This window comes from Bubalus kerabau, chromosome 23 (genome assembly GCF_029407905.1).
Source record: "Bubalus kerabau isolate K-KA32 ecotype Philippines breed swamp buffalo chromosome 23, PCC_UOA_SB_1v2, whole genome shotgun sequence".
Taxonomy (NCBI): Eukaryota; Metazoa; Chordata; class Mammalia; order Artiodactyla; family Bovidae; genus Bubalus; species Bubalus kerabau.
This window is the reverse complement of record NC_073646.1, coordinates 33,591,861-33,607,046: the sequence shown is the minus strand read 5'-3', so window position 1 is coordinate 33,607,046 and position 15,186 is coordinate 33,591,861. Positions and strand designations below refer to the sequence as shown.

General features: G+C 57.3%; 1 protein-coding gene across 2 annotated transcripts in view; it reads right to left on the bottom strand.

The window, feature by feature from the left end:
• Positions 1–5,670: 5,670 nt before the first annotated feature.
• Positions 5,671–15,186, bottom strand: part of CASTOR2 (cytosolic arginine sensor for mTORC1 subunit 2) — a 50,661-nt gene continuing 41,145 nt past the window's right edge. For both annotated transcript variants that reach the window (XM_055562495.1, XM_055562496.1), the window contains exons 3-9: positions 13,197–13,390; positions 12,092–12,224; positions 11,446–11,569; positions 10,625–10,735; positions 10,083–10,165; positions 7,507–7,601; positions 5,671–7,427 (exon numbers count right to left, since the gene is read on the bottom strand). In XM_055562495.1, coding sequence (XP_055418470.1) covers positions 7,362–7,427; positions 7,507–7,601; positions 10,083–10,165; positions 10,625–10,735; positions 11,446–11,569; positions 12,092–12,224; positions 13,197–13,390 — 806 coding nt within the window. In that variant the 3' untranslated portion in view covers positions 5,671–7,361. The remainder of the gene's footprint in view (positions 7,428–7,506; positions 7,602–10,082; positions 10,166–10,624; positions 10,736–11,445; positions 11,570–12,091; positions 12,225–13,196; positions 13,391–15,186) is intronic.

Sequence of the window (15,186 nt, the reverse complement as noted above, 5' to 3'; positions counted from 1 at the left end):
AGCCCCGTCCATTTCCGCCCTCCTCCACCCTGCTTCTCCGCTAGGCTCTCTGCGCCTTTGCTGTCCCTTGTTTGGGTCCCCCGGCTTAACCAAGCTCAACCTAACGTCCTGGGTTCTTGTTCCTCCTGCCTGACCGTGGTCATGGCCCCAGAGCATGGCAGCATCCCCTTGTGGTCGAGCCCGGCACTGCACTTCCCCGAGATAGCCCATTTCCACATCTTTAAATCTGGAGCAACGCAGGTGCAGGGGGCCGTGGCAGAGTCATCTGGGTCTCCAGCGCCCCCCGCCCCCCCCCAACTGCCCCCAGCCCCCAGCCCCCAACCCTAGGTTTGGCACTGCCCTACAGACACTAAACATGAATGAGCAGTGGGAAAAGGAGGCCTTTGCCACTGTTGGGGACAGTTGAGTTCCCACTGATGCTGTGGTCCCTGTTGGAAATGTGAAGGGTTGAGGAGGGTGCTTAGTCCTTGCAAACCCCAGGGAGAAAAGCCTTCACAGCAGCCAGAAGGGCTGAGGGCCCAAGCACCTCCTTGGACTGAGGGTGGTGAACGAGCGCTTCAGCTCCCATTTTCACCCCCTTCCATTGTTAGGGCTACTTTTCCTGCAAGGCAGGGGTGAGGGGAGGCTGGGGTCTGATGCAGGCAGAGCCCTGCCCCGCTCACACCTGCCCTCCATGGAGAACACCAGTGAGGAGCAGAGTGAGGGTGTGTGAGGTCCAGACCTGCTGGTCTCAGGCTGCTTTCTTCTTTTTCGGCCACGTCGCACAACATGTGGGATCTTAATTCCCTGACCAGGGATTGAGCCCGTGCCTGCTGCATTAAAAGTGCAGTCTTAACCACTGGACCCCCAGGGAAGTCCCTCAAGCCTTTCTTGCCAGGGCAGCCTGTGTCCAGCTGCTGAGGGAGCAGGAGCCCAACTCCAGGTGCTTGTGGGAGGGACGCTGAGCCTCCTGACCTCAGGGTGTCTTGTCTGGAGGCATCGGCTCCTGGGCTTCCAGCACCAAGAGACCTTTCCTGGGGGTGTGGCGTGCACAGCAGGGCCCCGGCCGCCAGGCCCACCTCTGCCAGATTTTTGGGCTGCGGGGAGGGAATGGTGAATGTAGCAGCCAGTTCCCAAGGTGGCCCCAAGGTTACCTTGACCTCTTGGTTTTCACACCCCTGTGTGGTGTGGACTGAATCCTCCAGGGTTCAGTCGGAGCTGAGCTGCAGCACTGACAGAACGTGGTGGAGAGGATGGGACATGAATTCTGAGGCATGAAGACAGTTTTTTTTTTTTTTTTTTTTTTTAAGGTTCTGCCTTGGTCCTTGAATCCCTTACTCTGGGGAAAACCAAACACTTACTGTCAGGACATTCAAGCAGCGGAGACTCATGTGGGGATAGGCCGGCAGCCAGGCCCATCTCGCCAGCCATGTGGAGGGGAGCACCTTAGAAACAGACCCTCTGGTCCCAGTAGAGGCTCTCAGATGCCTGCAGCCTCCTGAGACTCTGAGCCCAAACTGCTCCCAAATTCCAAATTCCAAACCACAGAAACCAAGACACACAAATGGACTGTTTTAAAGCCTTAGGCTTTGGGGGCAACTTGTTACACAGCATTAAGACAACCCTTCTTGCTCTCAGGGCGATTTCCTCTCATTCTTGTTCTGCCTCCTTGCAGCTCCAGGCCGGTGTTCCCCCAACCACGGTACAGAGAAGGGAGGGAGGAGACTTGGCCCTGGATCAGCATGAAATCAGACAGCCGTTAGCCAACATCATTTGTTTTTTCTTCCATTTTAATGAACACTTTACAAAGTACAAAATATACTGTCTTTTTTGGGGGAACATTAGGTACTTTTTTTCTCTCCGTCATACAGTACATGAATCTCGAGGGTTTTGTGTTTCTTCAAGAAAGAAAGAAAGTGTGAGGGCCCTGGGCAGGGCTGCTCCGTTCTCCCCGCGCCCAGAACGTGGGACAGATAGATCTAAGTGCCGCTGGTACTGCTGGTGACCCGGGGCGTGCCAGACCCCCAGGCAAGGCCCTGGGCAGGGCAGCGGCCTTTCTGAACCCCGCTGTGCAGCCAACATCCACTCACCCCCATCTCGGGATAACGGAAATGATTTTGGCAAAGAGCAAGAGGTGGGCTGGGGTTTTGTTTGCCGTTAGCCCCTCCACTCCACCCCCAGTTTTGGAGCCAATGCTGCCCAGCTCTCCCTGGACCATTTTCTGAACAGATAAGCTGAAGCAGTGGACAGAAGATGCACTAGGCTTGGCCTCTGCCCTGGGACCTGAATTTGGCGTGTTTTCCACAAGCTCCTCACCCCCACCCTGTGGCCTTCAACTTGTTGGGACGCTCTCTGTGGATGAGCCCCAGTAGGCAAGGGGGCACTGGCCCCTGGAACCTCTCCTTGTAAATACTGTCTTCAGGGCTGGCTGCTTCTGAGGAGTCTGCTGGGCAGGTCTAGCCCCTGGGGCTGGCTGCATGGACCACTGGGCCTCTGCAGGGCGGAGCAGAGCCCCATGGGGACACCTCGGACCTCTCCCCAGTGTTAGTAGTTTGGTCATATCTGACTGCCACCCCATGGACTGTAGCCCGCCAGGCTTCTCTGTCCATGGAGTTCTCCAGGCAAGAATACTGGAGTGGGTTGCCATTGCCTCCTCCAGGGAACCTTCCCAACCCAGGGATCGAAACCGGGTCTCCCGCGCTGCAGGCACACTGCCGTCTGGGGCACCGGGGAGCCCGCCTCCTCCCCAGAGCGGTTTTAACAAAGTCAAGGGGAGTTCAAGGCCTGCCATCCCCGCCCCTTCGATTCTGCATGTGGCCCACAGTAAGAATATACCGAGGCCTTGAAATACTGAACGAGTCAGTCCTTTTGCTCGAATTTGGGCTCTGCAGGCATGTGCTCCCATATGCACAGCACATGTTCACACTCACATGCACTTTTACACACACGTGTGCCCAGAACTCTGCTCTGATTCCCAACACTTCCTACTCTCTCAGCCTGCCCGACCGAGAAGCAAGAGCCACAAGCCCCCTCACCAACCAGGCTGCCCATGGAAGCCACAGGCCAGGCCACAGGCTTCTACCTCCATTCCAGGCCACTCTGGGGCCTTCAGCTCCAAGGACAGAGGCTGCCTCAGCCCACAGCTCCCATCCTCCCCTCCCAAGAAAACAGGCTTTCTTGGAGGGTTTGGGTTTCAAAGCTGAAGGCCATAGCCCACCCCACAGCTTTCTCCCTTGGTCTATGGAAGAGAATCCTTTTGCTGCCTTTAATTTGAAAAATGAAAAGGAAACCGGAGTGTAAGAAAAGGTATCTAGCTATACCAGGGCTCAACTCCCCTCACAAGTCCCGGCCACTCTTCCCAAGCCTGCCCTCTGCTGGGCTGACCACCATCCGCCATCTTGGTTGCTCCCCTCCTAGGCAGCCTCTCTGAATAGAGGGCTACTGCCCACTCCAGCCTTGCCCCTTGCCTCAGCACAGTATTCAGGAAACCTGCAAAGCCAAAGCCCCTGTCTTTCCACTGCTGGGAGACCCCATCATCCTCCCCCAAGCTCTGTTTGCCAAGCCAACCACCAACTTCACTCCATGGCGGCCATGACTGGCAGGCTGACTATCCCCAGCCCTGGTGGGGCAGACACACTGGGGCGCCTCCTTTCTATGCCCCACCACTTTCACTCAGCAAAGTGGCAACACACCCTCGTCAGCCACCCCCTGGGCGGTCCCCACTCTTAGCTGGGGCTGGGGACGGGCCCCAGTTGTGCCCACATCCAGATCCAGGGACTCAGAAAGGTGGCCCCGGGTGGCTGGGAACTGTGGCCGAAGGCGCTGGTGGCAGGTGGGCAGGTTCATTTTCGACCATCAGGCAAATGGTGCCCTTGGCTTGGGGTCGGGGGCTGGCCTTTCCTGTCTCCCTGGAGCCTCCTGTCCCGAGCTCTGAGGCCTCCTCCTCTGTCACCTCCAAGGGGTCTGGACACATCACTCTGGTCACCAAGGCTGCACTGCCCGAACGGGGAGATCACAGTGGCCAGCTCCAGGTCACCCGGTCCCTCTCTCCCCACCGGGGGCCTGGGGCCTGGAGCTGACTGGAGGGGGAGAATGCTGGTGCTCGGGGGGCTCTGGGACCCCTGAATCCTGGGGAAGGGATGGGTGCTCTGGGCGGAGGGCAGCGGGGAGGGCACCACTTCCTAGGGGGCTTTGGAGACCCCTGTGGAGACAGGGGGTGTCGAGTGGGCACTGCTGAGTCTCTGCTGGGCCAGGACGGGCTGAGGCAGAAAGGGGTTTCTTAGGAGCCAGGGGAGCCCAAGTTGAGTGTTGAACCAAAGAGGCAGATTTTCACAATGGGGGGGTGGGGGCGAAGCAGGGGTCTCGACTCCCCCTCCCTACCTTAACCTCTCACTCTATGTTCACGGATGACGCAGGCGAGGAGGGGGGAGGTGAGACGGCTTGAGCTCTTCTTACCAGGGAACAGTGCACACTTGAGACACACCTGGGACCCTGGTGGAAGCTCCAGGGCTCCACGCTCAGTGAGCCAGAGCCAAGAGTGTCTCAGCTCAACAGGGCCCCTTCGGGCCGCCTCCCTGTGGGTCTGGAGACCCCTGGGAGCAGCCAGCCAGTGGGGTAGCACTTTCTCTTCCCCCAGGGTGCTGCACATTGAGCCGCTGGCTCACAGGCACGTGGACACCGAGGATGCGCCGGCCTCCCCACATGGCAAGAGGACGGGGAGGGGTGGGGAGCAGGGCAGGGCTCCCAGGGTGTCGGCTCCCAGCCCGTGGGTTGGACACACCAGTGTAACTGGGAGAGCCAAGTCCTTGCACCAGCCCTTCGAGGAAACAACGTCCAGGGCTTCCATCTCTTTCTCAGTTACCCAGGGCCAGTCCCTAGGAGGAGACCTGAGGAAAGAACCTGTGGCTTCTAACCTTGCAGGTGAAAGAAATCAGGTGATGGAGGTGCTGGGGCGGGGAAGCAGACCTGGGCCGAGCAGTGGTGAAGGGGCTGTTCCTTCCCAAACGCTCTTCCCCTTTACAGCCCTGTCCCCAAAATAAAACAAGGGGTGTCCAGGGGCCTTGGAAACAGAACTGAAGGGGCTGAACCCCAGCTTTCAAAGGCGACTCGGGGAGGAGGGAGGAGGGACCCTAAACCCCCACCCTGGGGCTCTGCTCTCGGATGCTGGTCTAATTCTTCTCTCAAGTCAGGGCCGAGGCAGACAGCCGGTTCCTCTGATCATCATATTGCCTATATACTTGAATTAAAATTACACGGTGGCTCAAAACGTGCCTGTGTGCACGGCAGACACAGCGGGGCGGAGGCCCTCACGCCCACACATACAGCACACACGCGTGTGCACGCTCACACGGTATATATTAACATACATATTGCTCAAGTATATATGCTATTTACAGTATATATCTATATCAACATAAAACACAGGTATTTATATGTGTGTACAGTATACGTCCTAGAGGGTCTGGGGGGAATCACACGTTTCTTGGGGTCACGGGGCCGACACACTTGCTCGGCGGGGAGGAGAGGTGGGGGAGCGACACGGGGAGGGGGCTGACAGGAAGGGGTCTGGAGGGCACGCCACAGAAAAATCAAGGCCTTCTAGGCACAGAGAGGATGCTCGGGACTTGAGAGGCTGCCCTGCCCACGCGGTCACCCCGGTTTTGGAACCAGCAAACAACTGACATGTTTTGGTTGTTTTGGAGTTTTGTGCAAAATGAATTCCAAAAAAAAAAGGGTTCCGAATCAGTGCTTGGGCTCTGAACATCTGTAAGGATTCAGAGACACACCTCCAACACCGGGTGGGTTTCCCGGGCTCAGAGGGTCCCATGTGGCCTGGAGAAGGGGCAGGGTGGGGCCTCACCTGGTCAAGAGAATGGCCCTTCTCCTCCCAGCTTCTCAGGGACTATCATACGGACAACACCATCAGCTGGAGGAGGCAGGGCTCGCCCTGCTCTCCGGGGCGGGGGCTGCTCTGCCACCTGGCTGTCCGGTCTCCCCGCAGCCCGTTGAAACCTTCCTCTGAGGCTTAGAACCACTCTGCCTTGGCAGCTCTGTGTGGGGTGCCCCTGGGGACCCCTGGATCGTAACTGACCTCTGCTCCTAGCTTCCTGCTCTGAAGGGAAAGCCAAGGCCCCTGGTGGCAGCTCCAGTTCTCAGGCTTGTCCCTGGAGCCACAGGATGTCACACCAAGCGATGTCACACTTTGGGTCCCGACAGCGTCAGCAGGCCCTGTCCCCTGAAACTACTGCCAGCCGCAGCCTGGGTAACAAGTACATTAAATAGGAGACTACAACAAGGAACGGTTTTCTCTATTAAGGCTCAGATAAGCTGCCTCCCAGGTCAAGTACTCATGAACGCCACAGTCCCTGGACAGAGGGGTGGGCGGGCGGGCGGGCGAGTTGGGGGCAGGGGCTTTCCACGTTCCCCCACAAGCGGGGCAGGGAGAGAGGAGGGCAGGATGATGGGGGAGCCCTCTGCTGGTCTCGTTGATTGCTGGGGAGGTGGGGGTGACCTAAGAAAACCCCAGCTCAGAATGCTGGGGACGCCCCCACTTGGGGAAAACTGAGGCTCTGCCGGCCCCAGGAGAGTCCAGGGAAAGCAGAGGGGACAGGAGCTGTTGCCCCAGGCTGGTGGGTCTCCTGGGAACCACCCCCTCAACCCCCAGAATGAGCGCTTGTGGTGGGGAGGGTCTGGACAGGGCCCCCTTGGCAGTCTTGCTGGGAATCAGGGTACAGGCCCTGTGGTTGGCAGCCAAGGAAGGTTCTGGGTGGCCGGGGTCCTCCGCCCAGCTCAGGGCCCCACCCGTGTTCTCTTAGAGCCTCACCAGCACAGGACTAGAGGGCTGCCCACTGGCCTCCACTCTGCAGGGACCAGCCCAGAGCCGATGGGACCAGAGACCAGCGACCACAGGGTCCAGAGCCCCCGCCCTCACAAGGGCCTTCCCCAGCTCCATGAACTCGGCCCTGCTCAGCCAGCCCCCCAAGATGACGTGACAATTGGTACCCCAGTGTCCCGTAGGAGGCACCAGCTTCCTTCGGCGTTTGCCCTCGGCCGTGGGTGAGGCTGGACAAGAAGGTGGGTCAGCGGACAAGCTCCCTCAGCCCTGGACATCATTTTCTGGGATGAGGGTGGGGGAGGAGGAGGGGGGGTGCTCTCTGGAGGATCTGGGGGCTCCAGGAAGCCAGGAGGAGGGCATGGGGAGGCCTTGGCTTGGGTCCCAGGCCTGGCGGGGTCAGCCATCGGGGGCGTCTCCTAGAGACTCCGCCTCTGGGGGCCCCGGGGCTGGTTTTCCAGTCTGTTGAGAAATACTGCAAGAAGAGTCTTCAGGGTGGGGCTGGGCCCAGGCCTGGGCGGGGTGATGGGGAGGAGCAGAAGAGGCCCTTCTAGTGCTTCTCTGCTTGGCTGACTTTCAGGGCGCTGATGACGCCGTTGATGTTTTCTTCCGGTACCTGCAAGGGGCGGGAAGTAAATATCTGGGAGCCACCGGACCGGGCCTCCCCTGCCCTGGGGTGGGGGCCCGACACTCACCAGTGCGTGGTCGAACTTGAAGGTGCTGATGTAGTAGGCGGGGATGTCTGCGGCAGCCAAGGGCTCGGAGATCTGGGCCACAATGCCGCACTCATCTGGGGACAGAGGCGGGGACCAGGCTCAGCCCTCCCCCTGCCGCGTCACCCAGCACAGCCTCGGTCGTTCCCCGACAGGTCTCTCGAGCTCCTGCTTTTCTGCCTGGTCTCCCGGGGCTCCTGACTGGAGGTGGTCGTACAGGCCCCGTGCCTGCACTCCGGATGACTGACTGACCTGCTACGTGGTGGAGACTGGTTGTGTCCTAAGATTCTTAAACTACAGAAACGTTCGTTTTTATTTCTATAAAATAAGGCGGGAGGGAGATGAGGGTCTAGAATGCTGCCTTTCAAACAGTGGCTGGTGACCGTTTGGGACACGAATTTAGAAGGCTGGCAACTAGCGCTTTATAAAGTGACAACAGGGGACTTCCCTGGTGGTCCGGAGGTTAAGAATCCGCCTGCCAAGGGGACCCAGGCTTGATCCCTGGTCTGAGAAGACTCCACATGTTGCAGGGCAATGAAGCCCTCGTACTGCAATGAGTGAAGGCCTTGAACCTATGCTCTGCAGCCAGGGAAGCCACCGCAACGCGATGCCTGTACACTGCGACAAGAGAGTAGCCCCTACTCGCTGCAGCTAGAGAAAGTGCTTGGGCAGCAACACAGACCCAGGGCAGCCAAAAATAAGTAAATAAAACTAACAACAGCAACAAAAGACAACAGCAAAGGCAAGGGCAAGGAGCTCGGACAGCACGGCCGTGAGTGCAGTTTTGTGAAAGCGTAGAGTTGTTAGGGTGTGTGTGTGCTGGGCTGTGATGGAAAACACATTTCCTGCAAACCATGGTCAAAAGCATATGACAACTGCCAATCTAGAATCTTTCCGATTCTCAAAAAGTTGTTTTTCTCGCAGGGCTATTTTTAATTAATTTATTTTTGGCCGTGCTGGGTTTTCATGGCCGCATGGGCTCTGCTCTAGGTGCAGCAAATGGGGGCTACCCTCCCCTTGTGGTGCGTGGGCTTCTCATTGCTGTGGCTTCTCCTGTTGCAGAGCATGGACTCTAGGGCGCGTGGGCTTCAGCAGTTGACACCCCCACGCTCTAGAGAGCAGGCTCCATAGATGCAGGGCATGGGCTTAGTTGCTCCGCGGCATGTGGGATCCTTCCGGATCAGGGATCGAACCTGTGTCTCCTACACTGGCAGGTGGATTCTATACTACTGAGCCACTAGGGAAGCCCTGCACGGCTATTTATAGCTATTAGCCTAGCGTTAAAACCCCCCACATTCCAGGAAGGTAGGTCCCATTGCTGCCTCTTATATGCCAAATGCCAGGACCCCTGGTGCCTGCCCATGAGGCCACGCAAAGCAGCACACAGCGTCTACAGATGCTAAGATGATTCGAGTTTCACTCACTAGCCCACCTGAATTCTCCCTTCATCCTTTCTTTTTTCTGTAATGTTATTATACTGGTGTGCTTTGGTAAACTCTAAACCAAATCTGGGAATAAAAGGAGAAGCTGATACGCATGGCTAATTATTAGAGAAATGTATATAATGTGACGATGAGGTACCACTTCTCACCCCAGTCAGAATGGCCATCATTTAAAAGTCTACAAATAACAAATGCCAGGGAAGGTGGGGAAAAAGGGAACCTTCCTATAATTGATGGTGAGAATGTAAGTTGGTGCAGTCACTGTGGAAAACAGATATGGAGGTTCCGCAGAAAACTAAAAGTAGAATTATCATGTGATCCAGCAATCCCACTCTGGGACATATATGTGGACAAAACTCTAATTTGAAAAGAAACACACATCCCCATGTTCATAGCAGCCAGGACATAGAAACAACCAAAATGTCCATTGACATATGAGTGGATGAAGAAGATGTGGTACACTGGGATACTACGGAATACATCGGAATATGCGACGGAATACTGCTCAGTCTTACCAAAAACATGAAATAATGCCATTTGCAGCAGCAACATGGGTGGATCTAGAGATTATCATACTAAGAAGAAAATCAGGAGAGACAAGTATCATATGATATCGCTTATATGTTAAATGTGAAATATGATACAAATGAACTAATGCACAGACTTCCCTGTGGTCCAGCGGTTAAGAATCCACCTGCCAATGCAGGGGACACGGGTTTGATCCCTGCTCTGGGAAGATGCCACATACCAACGGGCAAGTAAGCCTGTGCGCCACAACTACTGAGCCCACGAGCTGTAACTGAAGCCCCAGTGCCCACAGCCCACGCTCTGCAATGAGAGAAACCGCCACCGTGGGAAGCCCGAGCACCGCAAGTAGACAGTAACCCCGCTAGATGTAGCTAGAGAAAGCCCATACACAGCAACAAAGACCTAGCCCAGGCCCCGCCCCGCAAAACACTGAACTCACTCACAAAACAGAAAGAGGCTCACAGACACAGCAAACAAACACAGTTACCAAAGCGGAAAGGGGGTCAGTGGGGGATAAACTAGAAGGAGTATGGGATGAACAGATACCCACTACTGCACATAAAGCAGTGTCGAACCCCAGGGGCTCACCAAATCCCAGGGGCTGTCCTCCAATCCGCACCATCTTCCAGAGCTCCCCAGATGCGCTCGTGAACAACAAATTACTAGGAAACCTTAAAAGGGAGCGAGAGATGTCAACCCCCAGATGCTGAGAGTGCTCCCCCCGCCAGCTCTCCCTGGAATGCTCCCTATCGCTGAGGCATTGATGTTGGACTGGAACTCAGGGGCCCCAAGGACCCTCCAAGCCCTCAGTCCACACGCTCTGCACATTCCCTCCTCCAGGGGTGGGTGGGTGGGGGGGCAGGTAGGCAAAGCTGGGATTGGGCTTTGGGAACAACTGCCCCCTTTGCTCAGGCTGGTCAGGGTACCCCTCCTCAGCTCCAGATTGGAGGATGGGGTGGGGGGAACGAAGAGCACTGGATAGTGCTGGGTGACTCGGGGCCTTCGTCTCTGAGTGGCCTGTCATCTGTAAGCTGGGGCCGCTCACCTGCAATGAAGGGCTGGGGTGGGGACTTATTAGGACCAAGTGGGTGATGGGCCCACTGTCAGCCTCCACCTGGGGCCTGGCTCACCTCTGCTGGGTCTGCACGTCCATCACCAGGGAGATGTAGCCCTCGATGAGGGAGAAGGAGAAGAAGCGGATGTGGTCGCAGTCATCGCCGGACGCCAGGGGGTCCTTCACTCTGGGGGCCGGGGGAGTTGGTGAGGGGTGGAGCGAGGGACCCACTGCACCCTGACCCTCACCTGGCCCACCTGCCCTGCCTGTTAGCTGCGGGGTGTCCGGGGAGGCACCGACCAAATCCTGGCTCTGACCCCGCCTTGCTGGGGGACCCTGAGCCACTGCCCCCTCATGGGTCTCCACACCTGAGATGTAGGTGACTCCACGGCATTCACGGGGGTGAGCACCGCACTTCACAGCGTTGAAGACCCAGCTGGCCCTCTGCATGGGCTATACTTGTCCCTTCCCGGCAGGGTTTCTCTGCTAACATCTCAGGGGACAGTCTGTGGTCACTGCCAGCTTGCTGGCCCCTGATCCACCCCACTTGGTGTTGGCCAAAACTTAAAATCTGCCCTGAGGAAAAATGCAAAGTTGTCATCCACCAAATGAAACAAACCTGAGTTCCTGGCTTTTTAAATGACTGGGCTTGTCCAGGAGCTCAGGGGACCCTGGAGTGTTCATAACATCTACATGTGGGCCTGGGGTTTCAACAAGTTTTGGGGTTTGCAATGAATCAATTCTCCCCTTTAAGAAATGGGATTTGGGGTAGAGTCATGTCTCTCTTCTCAGGCTAGCTCCCAGGGCAGGCCTGTGCCTCCCCTCAGACTGGGGCTTGTAGGCAGATTCGAGTCTCCTTGGCCACCCTGCAGCCCCTCACCCCCGAGGGGGCCCTACCCGTTGGAGTAAAACATGACGTCCATGAGGAGTGTGGCAACGCTGGGCAGCGTGTCGGGGTCCAGGCTGGTGACACAGAACCTGTTGCTCGGGCTGGACAGTGGGTGGATGACGGGCCTCTGGACTGTGGGAGCACAAATACAGGGGGTGCTGAGGGCAGGAGGAGAGGAGGCGGCAAGGGGCCTGGGGGCGGTCAGCCAGCAGCTGCTCTGGGGAGGCCCGATGGCAGGCTCTGAGACCCGGCCCCAGTCACTTCTGCAGCTCCCAGCAGCCCTTGCAGCTCTAATTCTCTGGGCTCACCCCGCCAGACCCTTGGGCCTTTGCACGTGCCATGCATCTGCCTGGACAGCCCTGCCCAAACTTCACCACCTATCTTATGAGCTCCTACTTGTGCTGTAAGTTTTTCAGCCTGATAGTCACTGCCTCTGGGAGGTCCACACTGACACCCTGGGCTGGGTCAGCCGTGGCCCCTGGCCATTTCTGGCTGTGTCCACATTCATCGCCGTTTGGAGACCCTGGGTCTCAGGACTGTTGATTCATGTGATGCCTGGCCCTCAGCCGAGGCTCTGAGAATGGGAGTGCCCTGGGGCAGGACCTGGTCATTTCCTGAAGTTTCTCTGCACAACTCTCCCCTCCCTCAACTCACCCATCTTGGGCTTCACAAAGCCGTTGGTGATGCCGAGGTTCTCAGCCGCCACCGTCTCGCCATTGACGACCCGCAGGATGGTGAACTCTGATGACAAGGTATGGGTGACAAAGGGCAGGTCCCGCTCACGCACCTGGGGACGAAGAGTCAATGAAGTGAGTGTACCATGATCCCCGGATGGAGTGGGGCTGGGGGCACTGGCCCCTTTACTCTGAAATTCTGTGCCCAGAACCAGTGTCCCCCTCCCGGCCTCCCACTGTCCTGGCTGAGACAGGGGCATGTGGGACCAGGGACCTGGGACCAGGGGCACGTGACTCTCCAGGGACAGAGGGAGGACCAGAGGGGAGAAGATGCTCCACCGAGGGCCGGGACGTGTGGGTCCACACCCCACTCCTTTTAGAATGCGGTACCGAACCTGCCCCCGCTGGCCACACCCTCCAGGGTGGCCACGCCCCCACAGGAGAAGAGCACAAATAACACGGTGGCCAGGAATTACTGTCAGCTGTGTGACTGGACAGCGAGATCAAACCAGTCCACCCTAAAGGAAATTAACCGTGAACGTTCATGGGAAGGCCTGATGCTGAAGCTGAAGCTGCAATACTTTGGCCACCTCATGTGAAGAGCCGACTCACTGGAAAAGACCCTGATGCTGGGCAAGATTGAGGGCAGGAGGAGTAAGGGGGCAGCAGAGGATGAGATGGTTGGATGGCATCATCGACTCAGTCGACATGAGTTTGAGTAAACTCCGGGAGATAATGAAGGACAAGGAAGCCTGGGGTTGCAAAGTGTCACACATGATTTAGCAACTCAACAACTCTGACCAGAAACGCCTGCTCCCCTGGAGGAAGTGCTGTGGGATTGGGGAGCCAGAAATCTAGCTGTGAGGGTGTCCCACAGACACATCTGGCATCTAGTTCAAACCAAACAGGGTCCACTCAAAGGGCAGGTAGTGGATGGAGCCAGAGCCTAGCCCAGGCCATGCTGACTGACACTGGACTGCTGACCCCAAGGTCCCCTTGACCTCTCTCTGAGCAGACCATGAAATGGGGGTGGGGGCACAGACTTTGCGGTTCACGTTGGTGGGGCTGCCTGTGCCATAGCTTACCAGGATGAAGTCCGTCTGATAGGTGGAAAGCATGAACACGGAGATGTTCTGATCGGCCAGTGGGGCGATGACCGACTTGGCGATCTTGGTCACGCCGATGGGCTGGGAGCTGGAGAAGCTGCCGCCGCCAGACACCACATTGAGGGCCAGCCAGGTGGCATCGGCCACACTCAGGTGTTCCGAAGAGGGCAGTTCTGGAGGGGGACACGGAGGCCCGGCCTGTGACTGATGGGCCCCAGCTGTGCGACCCTGGCCAGCCCGCCTTCTGGACCCCAGCGCCCTCATCTGTCAGAGAAGGATGAGAGACTGGCCTCCTCTGTCCCTCCTGGGAGGACTGAGCAGGGAAGACCTTCAGAGGAGTCTGGACGTGCTGGGCAGTTCAGTAGGGTGGGGGCCCTGGGGTTTATCTGCGCGGGGCCTCAGTCCCCAGCTGTGAAGTGATGAGTACTTGGCAGCGATTCTGTTGTTTCTGGTTCTCACGACCCTTCCAGGTGCCAGGTCCTGCTATCACCTTATCCAGGTGGAATGGGTCCTATGGTTTTCAAACTGGGTTCCCAGGAACCTCCGGGGGGGTGCTGGGGGTGGAGGGGAGGGAGCCCAGGAGAAGACAGGATCGAGGGCGCAAGATTTCTCTCCCTGCTTCCATTAGACCCATCACCCAGGTCCCTCCTGAGAGCCTGGGGATCCTGCGGGGGGGCCCCACCAGGGACACGGTGGGGTAGGGTCAGGGGGCCAGTGATCCCGGAGTCTCCTTGACTAGCTTGTGAAGACCAACCTACCCCACCCGTTCTGCAGAGAGAGCACCCGGGGAGGCTACGCATGGGACATGGCATACGTGTGTGCAGCTGCATGGATAGGCAGCCATGGAACTCTCTGTGCATCGCAGCTGTCTGTTCAAACTGACCCTGGACCAAGACTGTTATTTCACCCCATTCATGTGACAAACCAGAGCTCTGAGGGACTGGTGATTTAACCAAGATCACTTAAGGAATAACAGAGCCAGAGTTCAAACCCAGGTCTGCCTTATACACAGACTCTCATGCTCTGTGCGGGCACTGCATGGGAAGAAGGGCCAGGTCCCCAATTGGCGCAGGGGCTAAGAAGAGGGGCCTGGAGCCTGGGGAGTTAAGGGGGCTCTCAGGATCATGATGACGCTTGAGGGAGGCTCTGCAGGACGGCTCCGGCAGCCTCACCCAGGCTCCTACCTGCCCAGCTCCGGTCGTCATGGCAACCACAGCCTAGGGAGCCCATTGGCCCTGCTGCCTGAGAAGGGCCAGTCCTTTGCTAGGCTGGCTGGAGAGGCAGGCTGCCTCCCAGAGAAGGGAAGGGGCTTGGGAGGTGGAGTGGGATGAAAGGCTTTAAAAAAAAAGGTTCTGATTTTGGGCTTTCACCTGTTACCCGGGGTGTTGGAAGAGACTTCTCAGCTCCAGGACCGCCAGAGGAATCACGGCCCCGCCAGAACCAAGAGTCCCAACTCAATCCTGAAATCCTACGGGGCCTGGAACTGGCCACAGGGGACTTCCCAGCGACAGCATTGTGAGACTCCACGCCATCTATTTTTTTCTTTTGGTATTTTTGGCCTTGCCACGTGACAAGTAGCATGGTCCCCCGACGAGGGCCTGAACCTGGGTCTCTGCAGTGAAAACACCGAATCCTAACCACCAGGCCACCAGGGAATCCCCCTAACCATGCCATCTTGAGCAAACCCCTAAGAGCCACTGAAGGCTGGGGTGCCCCGATGGTCCTGTCAGCTAAAGCCATTTTATAAACATACTGATAAACAAATTAATTAATAAACAGATTTAACAGGAAAAGTTTTAAAAAGTCTCTTTTTACGAGGACTGAATCCCAAAAGCCTTCTTGGGAAAACTCTGAAGGGGTCCTTCCTGTAAGGGTCAGCTCACGCATCACGACCACGCTGGCTGTCACGAACCTTCCCTCTGTCTGCCTATTCCAAGCTCCTCGTGACTCAGAGCCACCCGGCGGCTCC